The following is a 14,973-nucleotide window of genomic DNA, read 5'->3' as shown; positions in this document are numbered from 1 at the left end:
CATATATATAATATAAGCTAAGGTTCTAGATTGCAGCTGCAGTAACAATTACATAAACTTTCGAAACTATGATGCCGTTAAAATTTGGTATAAATTTATGTGGTTGACGTGGGCACGACTCAGGATGCAGTTGCTTAAAAATGCAAAATCGTGATATGGTAGTCATAATTGCTGAGAAATGAAGAACACTGATCGAGTTTTAATTTATTATATATACATATACCATCGATCTCAGATATGACACTGACATTAAGAAAATTGTCCTCTTTCTATATATATATATATAACTTAAAATGGACACTAAATAAACATAAAAAAACAAAATAAACAGGTATATAATATAGCGAATTTTAACAAGAAAAATCACTAGACATTTTTAAAATATAATAAAAAATAAGAATCTCCACTGTATATAAAGAATTGTGTAGAATATATATCAACATAAAATTATCATTTAGGCGATATTTATATATCATTTAGACTATTTTTTGCCTTTTTCTTTTTAATATCTTTAGAGAGTCTGTTTGTTTCCTTATTTTAATTTTTTTTACTGTTTTAAAAACAGAGAAACAAAAAAAATGTTTCCTGATAGTGGGTTTTGAAAATTGTTTTCAAAACCAAAAACCAAAACATCTCTAATTTTTTTATTTTTTGTTTTCTTTTAGGTTTATATTACTCATGTATTTCCTTGTGTGTGTATATACATATATATATATATATATATATATATATTCTTCCCTTATTTCTATTATTTAAATTTTGAAAATAATTTTATAAAATATTTTTAAAAAATTTAAAACCAAAACCACAATGAAACACATACCAATAAATTTTGACCCTTGTTCTCAACCTTCTAGCTGCTGCTGTAAAGAATAGATAGCAAATATCAAAACAAATGTTTGGTTTTTCTAAAGTTTTGCCCTCCAACAATTTTAGGAGACAACTAATGTATAGCACCTTTACTTGTAACAAAACTGAGAAACCTCAATTGTGTGAGAAATACGGAGAATAATTTTGATTGTTGAAAATTAACAATTTAAAACCTTGGTGAAAATTCTGTCCCCTCCACAAAACTGAATCAAAGTGACTGCAACAAATGGACCTTGCTGAATTGTTCTAGATCCCGCCACAAGATTTGGAGTGTGACTGTGATCTATAAACCTTGATGGACAGATCGAAGACGACAACAGGCCTACGAGTAATAATTGGACTTACTTTAAATTTTAAAGATTAAAATTCAACAAAAAGCTTATTATAAATATCTATAATGGGTTATTATCGCATTTCATAGGTAAGGAACGCACCCCATGAGTTGGAGGCAGAGTAGGTTAGGTCTGAACTGACGGAGCATTCTAAATTGATAATTGAGTATCACCTTTTTTTACATTATAATTTAGTTTTGACGAGCCATGATTGAAATTTTTATAGTGCTTGTAATTAGAGAGAAAAAATATTTCACTAACTATTACAGAAGTCTTTTTTTTAAAAAAAAAACTGTATAATTTAAAATTTCAGTTATGTTACATTCTTTCAAATACTCCCCCGTTCTAAGAACATGACTTTGTAAGGTTAATTGTATATAGAATTATAGACTAACAAACATTTAATAATTATAAAATGCTAATGTAATTAGTTTTTAAATAGATTGTAAGTGCAATATTTATTGTAAAAATGAAACCTAATTATTTTAAACAGGAGTATAGAACTATAGATGAAAAATAAATAATGAAACTTAGAATTGTAAAATATAAATAATTTTAATATAAAAAAACTAAAACATCAATCATTTTAAGGAAGAAAAAGTATTCAAGCCAGTATATAAAAGGCATATACTAGCATTTAAGATTCTCAGATCTTTTTGTGGTCAGTTTTCCTCTTTTTTTACAAATAAAAGAAAGGCCGTACCAAAAAAAAAAAAAGAAGAGTAAAGCGTCTTAGTAAGTAGTATCTGCTGGTGCAAATAAGAAACTCAATTCTATCCTAAAAGGATGATAATGCTATTCTATAACATTTAAGTACCAATTTGTTTTTATATCAAATTGAATTTTCCATTTCAAGAGCAAGGTTTATTGTAAAACTTTTTTTCTTTTTACAAAAGGTTTATTGTAAAACTTGTGGTTGAATTCATTTGGATACATTTTTCAATGATACAAACAGCACCAAAGAAAGGGAAAATGCCAAAATGAAAATAAAGATATATATTTTTTTCATTTTGAAGAGGCAAAGGTATAATTAAAGTGGAAATAGGATGTATCTATCCAAAAAAGTGGAATAGGAGGTACATGAGATAAAGATGGTGAGAGCACCATATGGGGGTGGCTCACCAAGCAAAATGCCATCCGCTTGGGACGTGAGAGAGCAAGCATACTATTTAGCATCTCTACAAGAATTTCATAAATTTTAGACCGCGTATAAAGCAAATTCTGCCACTCATTCTGCAACTAAAAACTACTTGATCTTTGATGATATTTTTTGATTGATAAACATTAATTATTAATTTATAATTTTTTAATCATTCAATCAATCTTATACTTTGAATGATGGTTGATGATTGATTCTGGTTGAAGGCACTTACCAAACTGGAGAAATTCACATTAATTAGCTAGCTAGCAATAGAACTTAGTAATTTTAGGTTGAAAGCGAGTTTGAAATTCCACATTAATGTGAGGGTGACGGAGTGATGTTGGGACACATTGGGAACGTACTGATGCCAAGTGCCAATGTGTAGTGTAAGTGTAATGCTAGCCAGTTATACTTTTTCTGGCTTTGGAGAGTCACTCACTCTCACATCGAGGTGCTACGAATTTTGTGTCCCATGGGTCCCTGGTCTTTTTGGCCAGTATCCGTGGTCGTTATCATCGGGATGTGAAACAAACCCCACGTGGATTTACTCTTTTGGGTTCAGGGTAAAGAAACACAAAGATGGAACCAAACCAAACCTTTATCATCATCCCAGATAAAATAAATACATAAAGCGACATTTTATAAGTGCAGATAATAAAATTACAGGAAGAAGAAGAAGAAAAATAAAAGCTAGCCACTAGTAGAGATGGTGGTTTTGTTGGTCCACTTGAGAACCAAATTGGAGATATGGTCGGTGGAGGAACCATTTGGAGAGAGAGCCTTAGCCGCAGCCTCCTTGAGATCCTTGATTCGGTAACGAAGCTTCTTCCCTTCATGGCCTTCCATGAGGCACTTGACAACGCTGGCTATTTCCTGGCTCTGGACAAGTCCAGTGTCCTCGGCAACTTTGGGCCTCAGCGCCACCTTGACTTCATGCATGAGCATAAACGCGTTGGTCCTCTGCTCCGCGAACAGAGGCCAGGCTATTAAAGGCACGCCGTTCACCACGCTCTCCAGTATAGAGTTCCAGCCGCAATGGCTCAAGAATCCTCCCGTTGATTGATGGGCCAGAACCTGTGGCTGCGGAGCCCATGACTTAACCAAAAAGCCCCTTCCTTTTGTTCTCTCCACGAACCCTTCTGGTAAGAACTGCAAGGGATCCTCGTGGCTCTCCGCGTTGAAGTAAGTCGCGTTGGCTATTGCATCGTTTGGGCTCTTCACCACCCACAAGAACCGTTGCTGGCTATTTTCCAACCCGAGAGCCAGTTCGTTGATCTGGGCGCTGGAGAGGGTCCCACCGCTTCCGAAGGAAACAAACAACACGCTGCCACGTGGCTGCTCGTCCAACCACCTCAAGCACTCGGAGTCGGCGGGACCGGGTTCCATTCTCACAAGCGGCCCGACCGCATAAACCGGAGGCCGTCCCGGTTGTTCCCTCTGCAGCTCGTTCCAGGCGCCCGGTTCGAGTTCGGCGAAGCTGTTCTCGATGATTCCCTCGGCTTCTCGGTAGCGCTTGGAGTGGTGTAGGACCCACTTGTAGGCCTCGTTGGTGCGCTCCAGAACCGGGTCTAGAAAGTCCTTGACGGGAAGAGGAATGCAACCGGGGATGGTGACCGGTTCCGGGAGGTCTCGGAACTCGCACTGGACCTGCTTGTCGAGGGTGGGGAGGTGGAGGGCGATGGAGAGGACGGTGGCTGTGGAGGGGTAGAAGACGTAGGGGGAGGCATTGAATTCGGCGGCGACGTCGAAGGCGTCGGTGGCGAAGAGGTCGACGACGACGGCGGCGAGGGTGTATGTGGAGGAGAGGGAGTGGAAGGCTTGGCGGAGGGAAGGGAGGGAGAGGAGGACGGTGTGGGAGATCAGGGTTTCAATTTTGGTGCCCGGTGGAAAGTCGGAGAGATTGACCGGAGGGAGGAAGGTGTGGGAAATGGAGTCCGGGAGGGCCTGGAAGACGGCCTTTTGGGCTTTAGAAGGTGGGCCGTCAGTGGGGATGACGAAGGTGACGGCCAGGTTATGGTAGCGCACCGCTCGCTTGGCGAACTCGATCATTGGGATTAGGTGGCCCATGCCAGGGGATGGCAGCATGGCCACTATGGGCGGTGCAGGTGGCACTGGAGGAGCTTCTTCTTCCATATTTGTGATGATGAAGGAACGATAGGAGAGAGTCTCTCTTTAATAATGGTGCAGGTGGGAGCAAGTAGAAACAACATTTAATGGATCTTATCTAGAAGGAAAGCGATCACTGCGGGCGAATTTCGCAATTTATGCCTGGGGATCCATGATGTCAATTCCAACGTAAGCCTTATGTGATCAACATTTTTATTTTTCTTTTTGCTCTTTCAATGTCAAGACAAACTGCTATCATCTTTCTGCCATTTCTTAAGTCTTGTGTGTTTCACTTTCTGAATCAATGCATCTTAAGGCTTCTTTGATTGGAGAAAAGATAAATATTTAAATTAAAATCAAAAAGATAAAAATATGACACTTATACAAAAATTTTATTTTCTTTTTTTTATTAACTTATTCTACTGAACAATAAAAAAAATTAATGTATTAAAGCATTTATTGTATTTATCAAATATATTTAATAAATATAATAATGCAGTCAAAACATATAATAATTAATATATTGTTAGTAAAATTTGAGTACCCAATAACATTAAATAATAAATACTATATATATATATATATATTTAATATAATAGTATATAGTCATATTAGTAAGTATAAAAATCAAAATATAAATTAGTATATGTGTTTATATATTTATCAAATTGTTCATATTATATTAGTGTGTTAAAATGAGTTAGATAGAGAATATGTGGCTAACAATTCTCATAAAAGAATTTACATACGCGAAAAAAAAAACTCTAAACAGAGTAACTGCTGGAAACTTACATTCAGATCAAAAGTTTTAAAATTTAAAGACTTGACTTATTAAATAATTAGTTCATCCTAACTTAAATTTGATGTTGACTAAGTTATAAATTTTCAATAAGCACCTAATCAGAAGTTATATTTCCATCATTAGTTAGTTGTAATGAAATTATCAAAACATTTGTGATAACTTTATCATGAAAAAAAAATGGTTGGGCTGATTGATGGGAGCTATATTGGCTATTGAAACAGCAGCCAAGATGAATTGAATAAAATTATGGCTGGAATGTAACTCTACGGTTTAAGTGTTTAAAGAATGAAATTTAATCCCATGGAATATATATTAGAATTGAAATAGGTGAATTAATTGTATAAAAATCATTATACAATATGTTTTTTTTAGTTGGTCACTTTTACAAAGGAGATAACCCCCGTTGCAGATTTATTCGCCTCTCATGCTAATTTTATTATAGGTTTTTGTAGTGGGACTCTTTCTCACATCTTGTTTTGAGTTCTATAGAAATAAGTTTGGCCTCGCACACTATAGATTCAAATTAATAGTCGTTTGGTTTTTCATGGGTACACGTGTTTTCTATAGTTTTTTTTATGTACTATCAAATAAGATTGGTCTCTTAAAAAAAAATTAAATAGTATAACATGAAATTTCACATCAAATAAAAAAATTAAACATTATATAAATGAAAATAAAATTCTCACAAACTTAAATTTTAAAGTTTTAAATTAAAATATGTGTCGATTCCATAATTACACATGTATGATTAAAATGAATCATAACCATGTTAACATCAGTTGAATTGGTTAGAGTATCATTGGAAAGTAATTTTGATTTACATCCTTTGAGACAAAAATTTATTAATTGGTTCCAATATGCAAGGTAAAAGCGAAACAAAAATTAAAAGAATTAACGTGAACATAAATTTGCGGTTGATTTTAGCGGCAGGAAAGAAGACCAGATGCGTCATTGCATTGGCTTTGGCTAGTTTCTTGGATGCTTCTTATCTTCCAAATACCGCCAAGACTTGTCTTCTTTTGCTGGGAAAATTTAATTATTAGGGGCGGGCGGAAGGAAACAAAAAATACATTTTATTTTAAAAAAAAGAACATGTACTTTTTTCAATATTTTGGTTTAAAATGTCTCTTCACTTAAAAATAAATATTCACGCGTTGCCTTTGGCTTTGCACATGCACGTCCATATGACTGCCTGTATGCAATCAGCTAGAATTGTGCATTGCAAAGTTCTCATTCCAATTACGTTTCTAGTTGCAAATTGGAAAATCAAGCAAAAGCTACACTGCTCATATCTCATTTCAACATAAGTTTGCGACTCAAAAATTTAAATGTGGTTTCAGTGAAATGGTGAATGAAAATACAGTTAGCGTGTGTTTGATTTAATGTTAGAACAAATTTAGAGTTGGTTATGGATATACTATTGATTCTTAATTGAAGTAATTTTATGTTAGATATTCAAAATTCTATATTAACTAAAATTAATGTTAAAAATTTAATTTTGTCAAGTTCATCCAAATAAGTACCTAGACGCTTAAGGAAGGAGTTCCGTAAGTAGCTTATCTCTGTTACTAGTTTGAAAGTAGGTGTTTGTTTTCATAAAATCATCGAAACAAGAAAAGGCGAAAAAGGTCAGTCTCGTTATCTTTTTCATCGTTTAGTTTTATATTAGAAGACTGAAAACATTTTTATCATCATGTATAAAGACAAATTATGTACAAAATTATTATTATTATTCATATCTTACACAATTTTATATTAAAACAATATGAGATATAACGAGATGTTTAGATATTCTCAATAAAATACTCTTCTATCAAACTAAATTTTGAGAATTTTCAAAATTAAAATTTTAAATGTTTCTATATTTTATTTTAATATTTTTAACTATTATTAAATTATTTTTATTGGTGAAATTAGTAAGACTTTATTAAAAGCTTCTAATTAATTTAATAGTTGTCTGTAAAGTTCAACATAATTAATAGATAGTTTTTTTTCTTTTAACATACTGACCTCTAGTCTGATAAAATAAATAAATTGACCTATCGTTATGCATATAAAATATAAACGAATACAGTATCCCACTATTTATATAAAAAAAAAATTATAGCCATAAAAGTAAATTTAACGACTAACCTCATTATTTTTAAATATATATTTTTCTTTGTTTTTTCTTTTTCTGTTAGTGATACATGACATTCGTGGCATCACTCATCATTCATTTTATGCATTTCAACACTTAACACGATCTATGATGGTATTTTATAATTTGACAGCGACCCGATATCAAATTCAAATCCACTAAATGCCTTTTATAATTGATAATTATTACTTGTTTTCTTTGGAAACTTTACAATCCAATTATTTTCCCTGCCATCTTTAATTGTGAACCCAAACAAAGGATAATAATATTCATCGTATAGGAAGCTTTTCGCTAAACTGCTTTCGCATCATTCTTTCATCATTATAACGTGTAGGTAACAACAGTATTTTTAGAATCAGAGAAACTGTTGTTGAATTGAATGGATAAAGATACTACTACTTTACGATTAATTATTTTAATTGTAATTGAATTAGGATTGAATAAATAATATTATATAATATATGAAATATTAAATTAATATGTATTATACTATTTATAATGTCTTATATTATTATTAGAATAATAATAATAAATATTGTACTTTTATAGTCTACAAAATAAAATAAAAATAACAAAAAGTATTTTTATATAAATATTTTATCAATGTCTACGTATATGATAATTGAGAGATTATCTTAATACCTATTTTTTTCGCCCTTTTCTATTATTCATTTGTATGATTTTAATTTTTTCGATCCGCTTATTTTTTGTTCCAATTTTAATGATCGCTTTTTATTTGTCATTTTTATGTCTATTTGTATTTTTTTTCGCTAATTTGAAGTTTTTTTCTTCCTATTTCTTTATCCCATTTGCATCACTTTTTTACTTATTTGTTTGGCTCATTTACATTTTTTTTTTTCAATTGAATGATTTTCCTTTACTATTTTCTCATTCATTATATTGATATGTTTTTTCTTCACTCGTTTCAATACTTTTTCCAACTATTTTTTTCGCATGTATTTGTTGGCTGTTTTCATTTTGTGAATTGTATTTTCTTCATTTCTTGCAGCCTGATTCAGTTTTTGTTGGTTGTTTTCATTTTATCAACTGCACTGTCATGCGGCCAAGTCTTTCTGTATCAAACTTTCTGTTGCTCTGCAATTGCACATCTTGTCTTAGCTTAGTCCACTTTTATGATATTGAAAAAAATTGAAATGTTTATTTGATAATAATTATGTGTGTGTAATTAATATTATTTGTGTTTTTTTAAAAATATTGTTAGATTTATATTAAAAATTCTTCATAAAATAAAATAACGTTAAACAATGCAAGGTACAAAGAATCAAACTTGTTAGGTGAATTTCTTAACTAATTAACAGCCATGGTTGATTAATGATCTAGTGGATGGACAACTCCTTCGTAGCCTTCTGGATCGGATGTTGTATGCAGTGAGGAAGAGGAAATCATCATTCATCGTACATGCAATTCTTACTTGTAAAGTCGTTAGAAGCATTAATTTGGTTCGTTTCTCCTCAACCCATTTATATTGAAGCGTCTTTGATTTCAAATTTTAATTAATGGTTGCAAATTATTCTTAAATCTGGAATGACCATTGGATTGCTGTGGCGCATTTTGACTTTATTTGGGCAATAGTTTGGACTGGTAAAGAAACCAATGGGTGTTCAATAAATTAAAGGGAAATTATTGTTTTCAAACTTTGTAGAAATTACGCAAATTTAGTTCGATTACGTTGTTCAGTTGCATCTGCTGCTACTGATGTTTCGTTTATTGGACTCTTTCCACAGCTGCTCATGTTAAAACTATATTAGTAATGACTAATGAGAGATAACGGGTAATTTGTTGCAGCTGCCTCCAAGCTTTTATCCCAGAATGTTGCAGAAGCATTAGCTCTCTAAACTCCAATGGTCCTTACTCCTTACCGATTCTTTTTCAGTTGGAACAAATCTACTTGATAAAAGAAAATTATCTTTTGTGAAAAAATTACAATAAATTATTTTGTAGTGTTAACAAATAATTAAGTAAAAATAAAAATATGAGTTTTTTGAAATATTTTAGAATTTTTTTATCATTATATATAAATTTCTTAAAGTAACATAATATATTAGGATAAAAAATAATAATATGAGAATCACAAAAAAGTAACTTAAAAATTTCATTTAAGAAATTTTTATTAAAAATATTCTTAAAAATCTCAACTTTTTTTTTTATCAGTGACAAATATTAATTATTATATAATTGTTATTTTTTGTTAATAAAAAATTTAAAAATATAATCTTTTTTTTTCTTTACCCTTAGTCAATCTTATAAATTCTTTTTAGAGGTTTGAACTTAATTGCTGCTGAATTAGAATCAGATTGTTCACTGCTGCTGCAAGAATGGAAAAGTTGGGCATGGAACAATAGTTGGTGACTAAAATATATATACACCTTGTCAGTTATCTTTTACATAATGCTCATTAACACATGTTGGCAGGAAAAGTAATAGTGCTGCTTTTTATGTAGCATAAAGTTATCTTTTCCATTTCATGATGTTGTATCACTTGTATGCATCGCTGGATGGTAAACCACCAAGATTGGATGCTTTTATCTCTTACAAATAATATAATATATCATATCTCACCTTTCAGAAAAGAAAACAAAAAATATGGAGGGCTGTTTTTAATTTGAAATATATCGGAAGGAAAAATCAATTTAATTAATCATGCTACTTTTTTATTTTATAGCAAATTAGTTTGGCTTTAAAATTTTATACTTATAAAAAGGAATTAAGATAAATCCAAAAAAAAAGTTTTAATCCTTTGATAAAATTACTTTTCTCTTAAAAATATTTTTTCACCTTAAAAACAAGCATGCACTTAATAAATATATTTGAGAACAAACGCGCTCTGAATGAATAGAAGGAATTTATAAATGAAAGAAAAAAAAATAAAGTGAAGAGGGATATCCATCAAGCTAATGTTTTTTGGGCTGATAGTCTATGATTGTTGGAGATGGACTGTGGGAAACCCCGTTTGCAGAAATGGGCTTGAACTTTGCTACTAACAGGAGGACATTTGTATCCTGCACTTCCCAATTTGAATCCTACACCTCCCAATAAATTTTGTGAAGACCAAATTACCCTTAATGACTTATCTGAGTGACGACGACAAGCCTTTAAACGCCCTCCTTCCTTTGCGTTATTGAAGGGGTTCACCATCCCAAAAAAGCCACCTAGATCTGAAAATTTTTCACAATGGAAGAAATCAATGACGGAGACGCAACGGCAGAAAGTTATAATGTCTGAAAGGAAAGAGGGTAATTGAGAGGTGCAAGAGATTCAAATGCCAAACAGGACTCATACCTGAAGGAAGGAGCCCCATCCTGCTAAGAAGTCAAGTCAGCAACAATGTTTGCCTCAGGAGAAAGAGACACAATGTTCCACCATTTATTCATCAAAACTTTGTTTCATGTCCCTATGGATTTCGTTTTCGTTTCATGTCCACGATTTCTAAATTAAATATTTTGATATTTTTCAATTTTTTTATTATTTGTTTAATACTTTCTTTTTAAAAAATATGACTAAAACAAAAAATTAATCCAATACAAATGATCGAATTTCAATTTTAAACGAAAATGGCGAATTAAATAATTTTCCATATAGATTAAAATAATTGTCTGATTAATTTTTTTGTTAAATGATAACATTTTTAAAAATTTCTTTAAGCCTGTTCTGTTTTTCAATTTATCATTTTAATCATTATTTTTAAGTTAAATTTCAATATTTTAAAATAAATTAACAATATATTATATCATAATAAAAAATAATTATTACAAATTTTCATTATAATACAAATTACGAATTAAAAATTAGTTATTTATTATATAAATAAACATTTATTTATCTTATGTACGGCACAAATTAACTAAAATATCAGTTATCTATTCAAAACCCATTCAATCTAATCCATGACCAGACCACCCCTCCTTAATTAGTCCTTATATTATTATACCCTTGTGCTTATCTTGCACATAATGTAAATGTTATTTGATTCTCTTCAATTCTGTTTAATCCTAATTTCACATCGCCGTAGTGTTTGGTAATCCTATTCAACTCATAAGAAGAAAGTTGCGAATTTGATAAGCCATCACATTGTCAGCATTTGCAAAACTATGTCGTTCCAGGAATCAATTGGGCCTGGCAGACACCAGTGCAGGCAATCATTCTGGACCTTCTTCGCATTGGGCTTTGGATGGAACTGGCGATATGGACCTGGATGCCCATCGGGCCTCAACAGTGAGAGCCCAGTTGTGTCCAAAAGTTTCAAGTTGTTGGCACTTGAATTCTTAGTCTTGTGAAACTCTTCAAGTTCAATGCCTCTGATGATGGAATCAACATAACTCACTTCAACCTGGTCCTCTTTGAAGGGCACTGTCCTATTGCAGTACCCTCCGCTGAACCATTCCCCATTCTCAAAGTGGTCTGGTGTGGTGGTTCTGAAGAAGACAACCGCTTTGTGTTCTGAGTGTGTCATGAAGTCAAAAACCTGCTGCAATGCTTTGCGGTACGCGTGTTCGAATCCCACCTCGGTTAAATTCTTTCCATGGCAGTTGTGGCAGCCTGTTAAAGTGTTGTTTTCATGGTATATTGCTGTCTTGAGAAACCATTTGCCACCTGCGATTACAACATAGTCAAAATTCTTGTATTGGTTGGTCCATTTGTCGTCCAGAGTGTCCAGATAAAGCTGTATTTCTGAAGAGGAAACTCCATTCATGTCCTCAAAGATATCTGCTTTGATAAGGAAAGGAGCCCATATCACTGAGAGTGTGAAGTTGTGGGAAGGGAACTTCCATATCTTTGATCTATATTCCTCATCATGGTACACCTCATCAGCTGCTTCCACCTGCACCACACAATCATTAGACAAATCTACAACTACAATGCCACAATTCTAATGCCCCTAAATACCTGTGAAAGAAGCAATTGAAGCAGCAAAATCAATTCAACAAGAAAATGTTTAAGTTGTTGAATATGAAGTTTAGACTAGAATACATATATGTATGGAGTAATGGATATTTTTTGAAACACACCTGGTGTTTACACTGGTTCCACAAATTAAATGTTCCATTCATGGTTGGTAAAAGTTTAATTCTCCCACACAAAATGTGGTTTTCACGCTAATGATCAATGATCACAAAATTAATCTTGAAGATCTGGTTAGTGGTGTGTTTACAAGTATTTCCACATTCAGGTAGGTAGAGTTGTTTGAAAAAAGACACCAAACTATCATGGAAGCAGTGGACCAACCATACAAACACAAGCTGTTTTCCACAATCCTACTTCTGCAGCTTTATTAACAACGACATATCACTATCCTCAAAAGCACATTGCAGTGCAAGCTGTTGAACCTTGTTTCTCATAAATCAAAATTTGAACAACTCTTTCAAATGATTACTTATTAGCTGTAACCTTTGTTCATGATCAATGGGCTAGAAACTACACCAACAATCTATGCAACTAATTAGACCAAATCACAATATCACATGAACTAGACCCGGTATGGCATTCACTGGCCCCATTTCTAACACTTTTGGGCACTTGGCTTTTATTGTAAAATACAAAAGGGAAAATAAAAACAGGAAACATGTTATCATATAAATTTCTTATGATTAGACAAGCCAACCAAGAGGAAAACATGAGTGTGTCCAAAGATGAGTAAAAAGCAATTGACAACAAAGTATTACTAGTAAAATGAAACCATCGCATGTCACTCAGAGGGACCAAGAATTAAGAAAACTACTGATAAGTTCTACCAAAAGGAAGTTAGAACAGAGACGAGAGAACAAGTTGTCTACTTTCTAAGTAAAAACCAAAAGGCCAAGCATGAGAAATTTGCAATTGGTTAGCAGAAGAAACTAAGTGTACCTGGGAAAGAATGCAAAGTAAAGATTGCACATGGTTGCGAGAGATGGAATCACCAATAAAGGCCCATGATTTATCCCTCATCATGTCAAGGAATTTCTTTGGACTGAACTTGGGTAATTGACAACCCCTTGGGTTCCACCTCCAATAAAGGTACCCCGAATCAGGACGTCCATTCCTCATGCAGTTTTGATGATCTTCAATCACACGGCAGCTCTCATTAGTGTACATTGGACCATTTGGGTCCGGCACCCAATCTCCCACAAAAAGATCACACTTCTCTGCATCTAAATATTTCAAAGGAATTTATCAACTTTGCATCAACATATTTATCATAGATTTAGTATTGTGGCTTCTCAATACAAAGGAAGAAAGAACCTTATTCCAGCTTATAAATTAAAAAAAAAATGTATATGAAAAAAAAGTACCATGATCCATGTGCTTAAATTATGCCCCATTATTGTTCTGATCAGTAATTTGAAAGATAGCAGGGAAATTAAATACTTATTTAAAGATTAACTGAGAAGAAAACAAATTTCCAAAATCTAGAAACTAAAAAGCTTCAGAATTGGCACATTCCGTGACAAAAACCACGGCATGCAGAACTGAAAGATCTAAAGGGTTCCAAACAGCTGAAATCTCGAAAAGGAATCAGAAGAAAGAAGTAGAAGTCTCTTTTCTATTGTATTTTTTCAATGGTAAACGTGTATGAAGCATTAAAATCCAAACCCACTTAACATGTGGATCATCTGTGAGAAAGAGAGAGAGAGAGTTTTATGCTCACAAGTCACAAGTCATAATGATATCGTCCAAATTCCAAATAGAGTAAGAAAGATAGAAGATAAATCATGTATGTCGTTTTGTACTAAAAGGATCCAAAACACATTTTGCAGACCGTGCATGTGTTGCAGATGAACTATATATTCTACTACAGTACATAGACATGAAATTTGTGTTACCTCGGGGAGAGGTTTGGGTCTGGTTTGGCGGAAAATGAAGAGAAGGAGAAGGAGGGGGCGGAGAGGGAAAAGAAAGAATGGGTAACTGTACTATTGCGTTAGCTGCAAGAGGAGGAGGATTATGCACCACAGATGACAAGCTGAATGAATCGGTGAAGAAGAGGAGGCGAATGGCGAGACCCACCAAGAGACACGACACTGCCAACTTAAGGAACACATGAACATGATGATGGCTGTGCTTCTGCGCGAACAATGGATTCAAATCAGACTTGGTTTCCTTCACCATCTCGTTCGTGTGTGTCACTCCTCACTCCCAAGAAACGAATATCTCTGAAAATAAAAGAGGCTGGCGTGAGTTAGTTAGCTATCACTTTCTCAAAGCAAACCGAACGAACACGGTCACGGTCCTATCAAGTGTTACCAAGTAAAGTAACTGTGAATAGAAAGCATTTTAATAATATTCAAGGACTACTACGTGTTTTCTGCATACTTCTTCCACTTGTTCTGTTCTGTGTGCTATCACTTGCCGACAAGGCACTGTTTGAATTGGGTAAATGTTAAACAACATATGCACAGTTTTCGCTCGAGTGAGAGCTATAATAATAGAGAATATAAATATAAAATCTTATTAGGATAGTAAAATAATAAAAGAAATGGGCACCAAGTGAAACTTCTTCTGTGCTGTGGTGTGTTCAGTCCCCAGCCACAGGGAGGGGAGAATGTGTGTTATACGTACACAATATAATAAATGAAGATGTTGTTTG

At 33.3% G+C, this 14,973-nt stretch overlaps 2 protein-coding genes across 3 annotated transcripts; both read right to left on the bottom strand.

The window, feature by feature from the left end:
- Window positions 1-2,925: 2,925 nt before the first annotated feature.
- Window positions 2,926-4,712, bottom strand: LOC100796178 (hydroquinone glucosyltransferase). The gene has a single exon (XM_003553733.5). The coding sequence runs from the start codon at window positions 4,474-4,476 to the stop codon at window positions 3,034-3,036; it is 1,443 nt and encodes a 480-aa protein (XP_003553781.1). The 5' UTR covers window positions 4,477-4,712; the 3' UTR covers window positions 2,926-3,033.
- A 6,641-nt stretch (window positions 4,713-11,353) lies between these two features.
- LOC100795653 (protein trichome birefringence-like 25) lies at window positions 11,354-14,897 on the bottom strand. 2 transcript variants are annotated; one of them, XM_006604822.4, is made up of 4 exons: window positions 14,700-14,897; window positions 14,210-14,539; window positions 13,254-13,537; window positions 11,354-12,231 (listed from the first exon to the last, which is right to left on the bottom strand). In XM_006604822.4, the coding sequence occupies exons 2-4, from the start codon at window positions 14,493-14,495 to the stop codon at window positions 11,476-11,478; spliced, it is 1,326 nt and encodes a 441-aa protein (XP_006604885.1). In that variant the 5' UTR covers window positions 14,496-14,539; window positions 14,700-14,897; the 3' UTR covers window positions 11,354-11,475. The 2 variants fall into 2 exon arrangements, with proteins under 2 accessions (XP_006604885.1, XP_006604886.1); XM_006604823.4 differs by lacking the exon at window positions 14,700-14,897 and having other exon boundaries at window positions 14,210-14,627.
- Window positions 14,898-14,973: the final 76 nt, after the last annotated feature.

Source organism: Glycine max, chromosome 19, assembly GCF_000004515.6.
Source record: "Glycine max cultivar Williams 82 chromosome 19, Glycine_max_v4.0, whole genome shotgun sequence".
Taxonomy (NCBI): domain Eukaryota; kingdom Viridiplantae; phylum Streptophyta; class Magnoliopsida; order Fabales; family Fabaceae; genus Glycine; species Glycine max.
The sequence above is the reverse complement of the archived record's forward strand: the minus strand, read 5'-3'. Positions and strand labels throughout refer to the sequence as shown.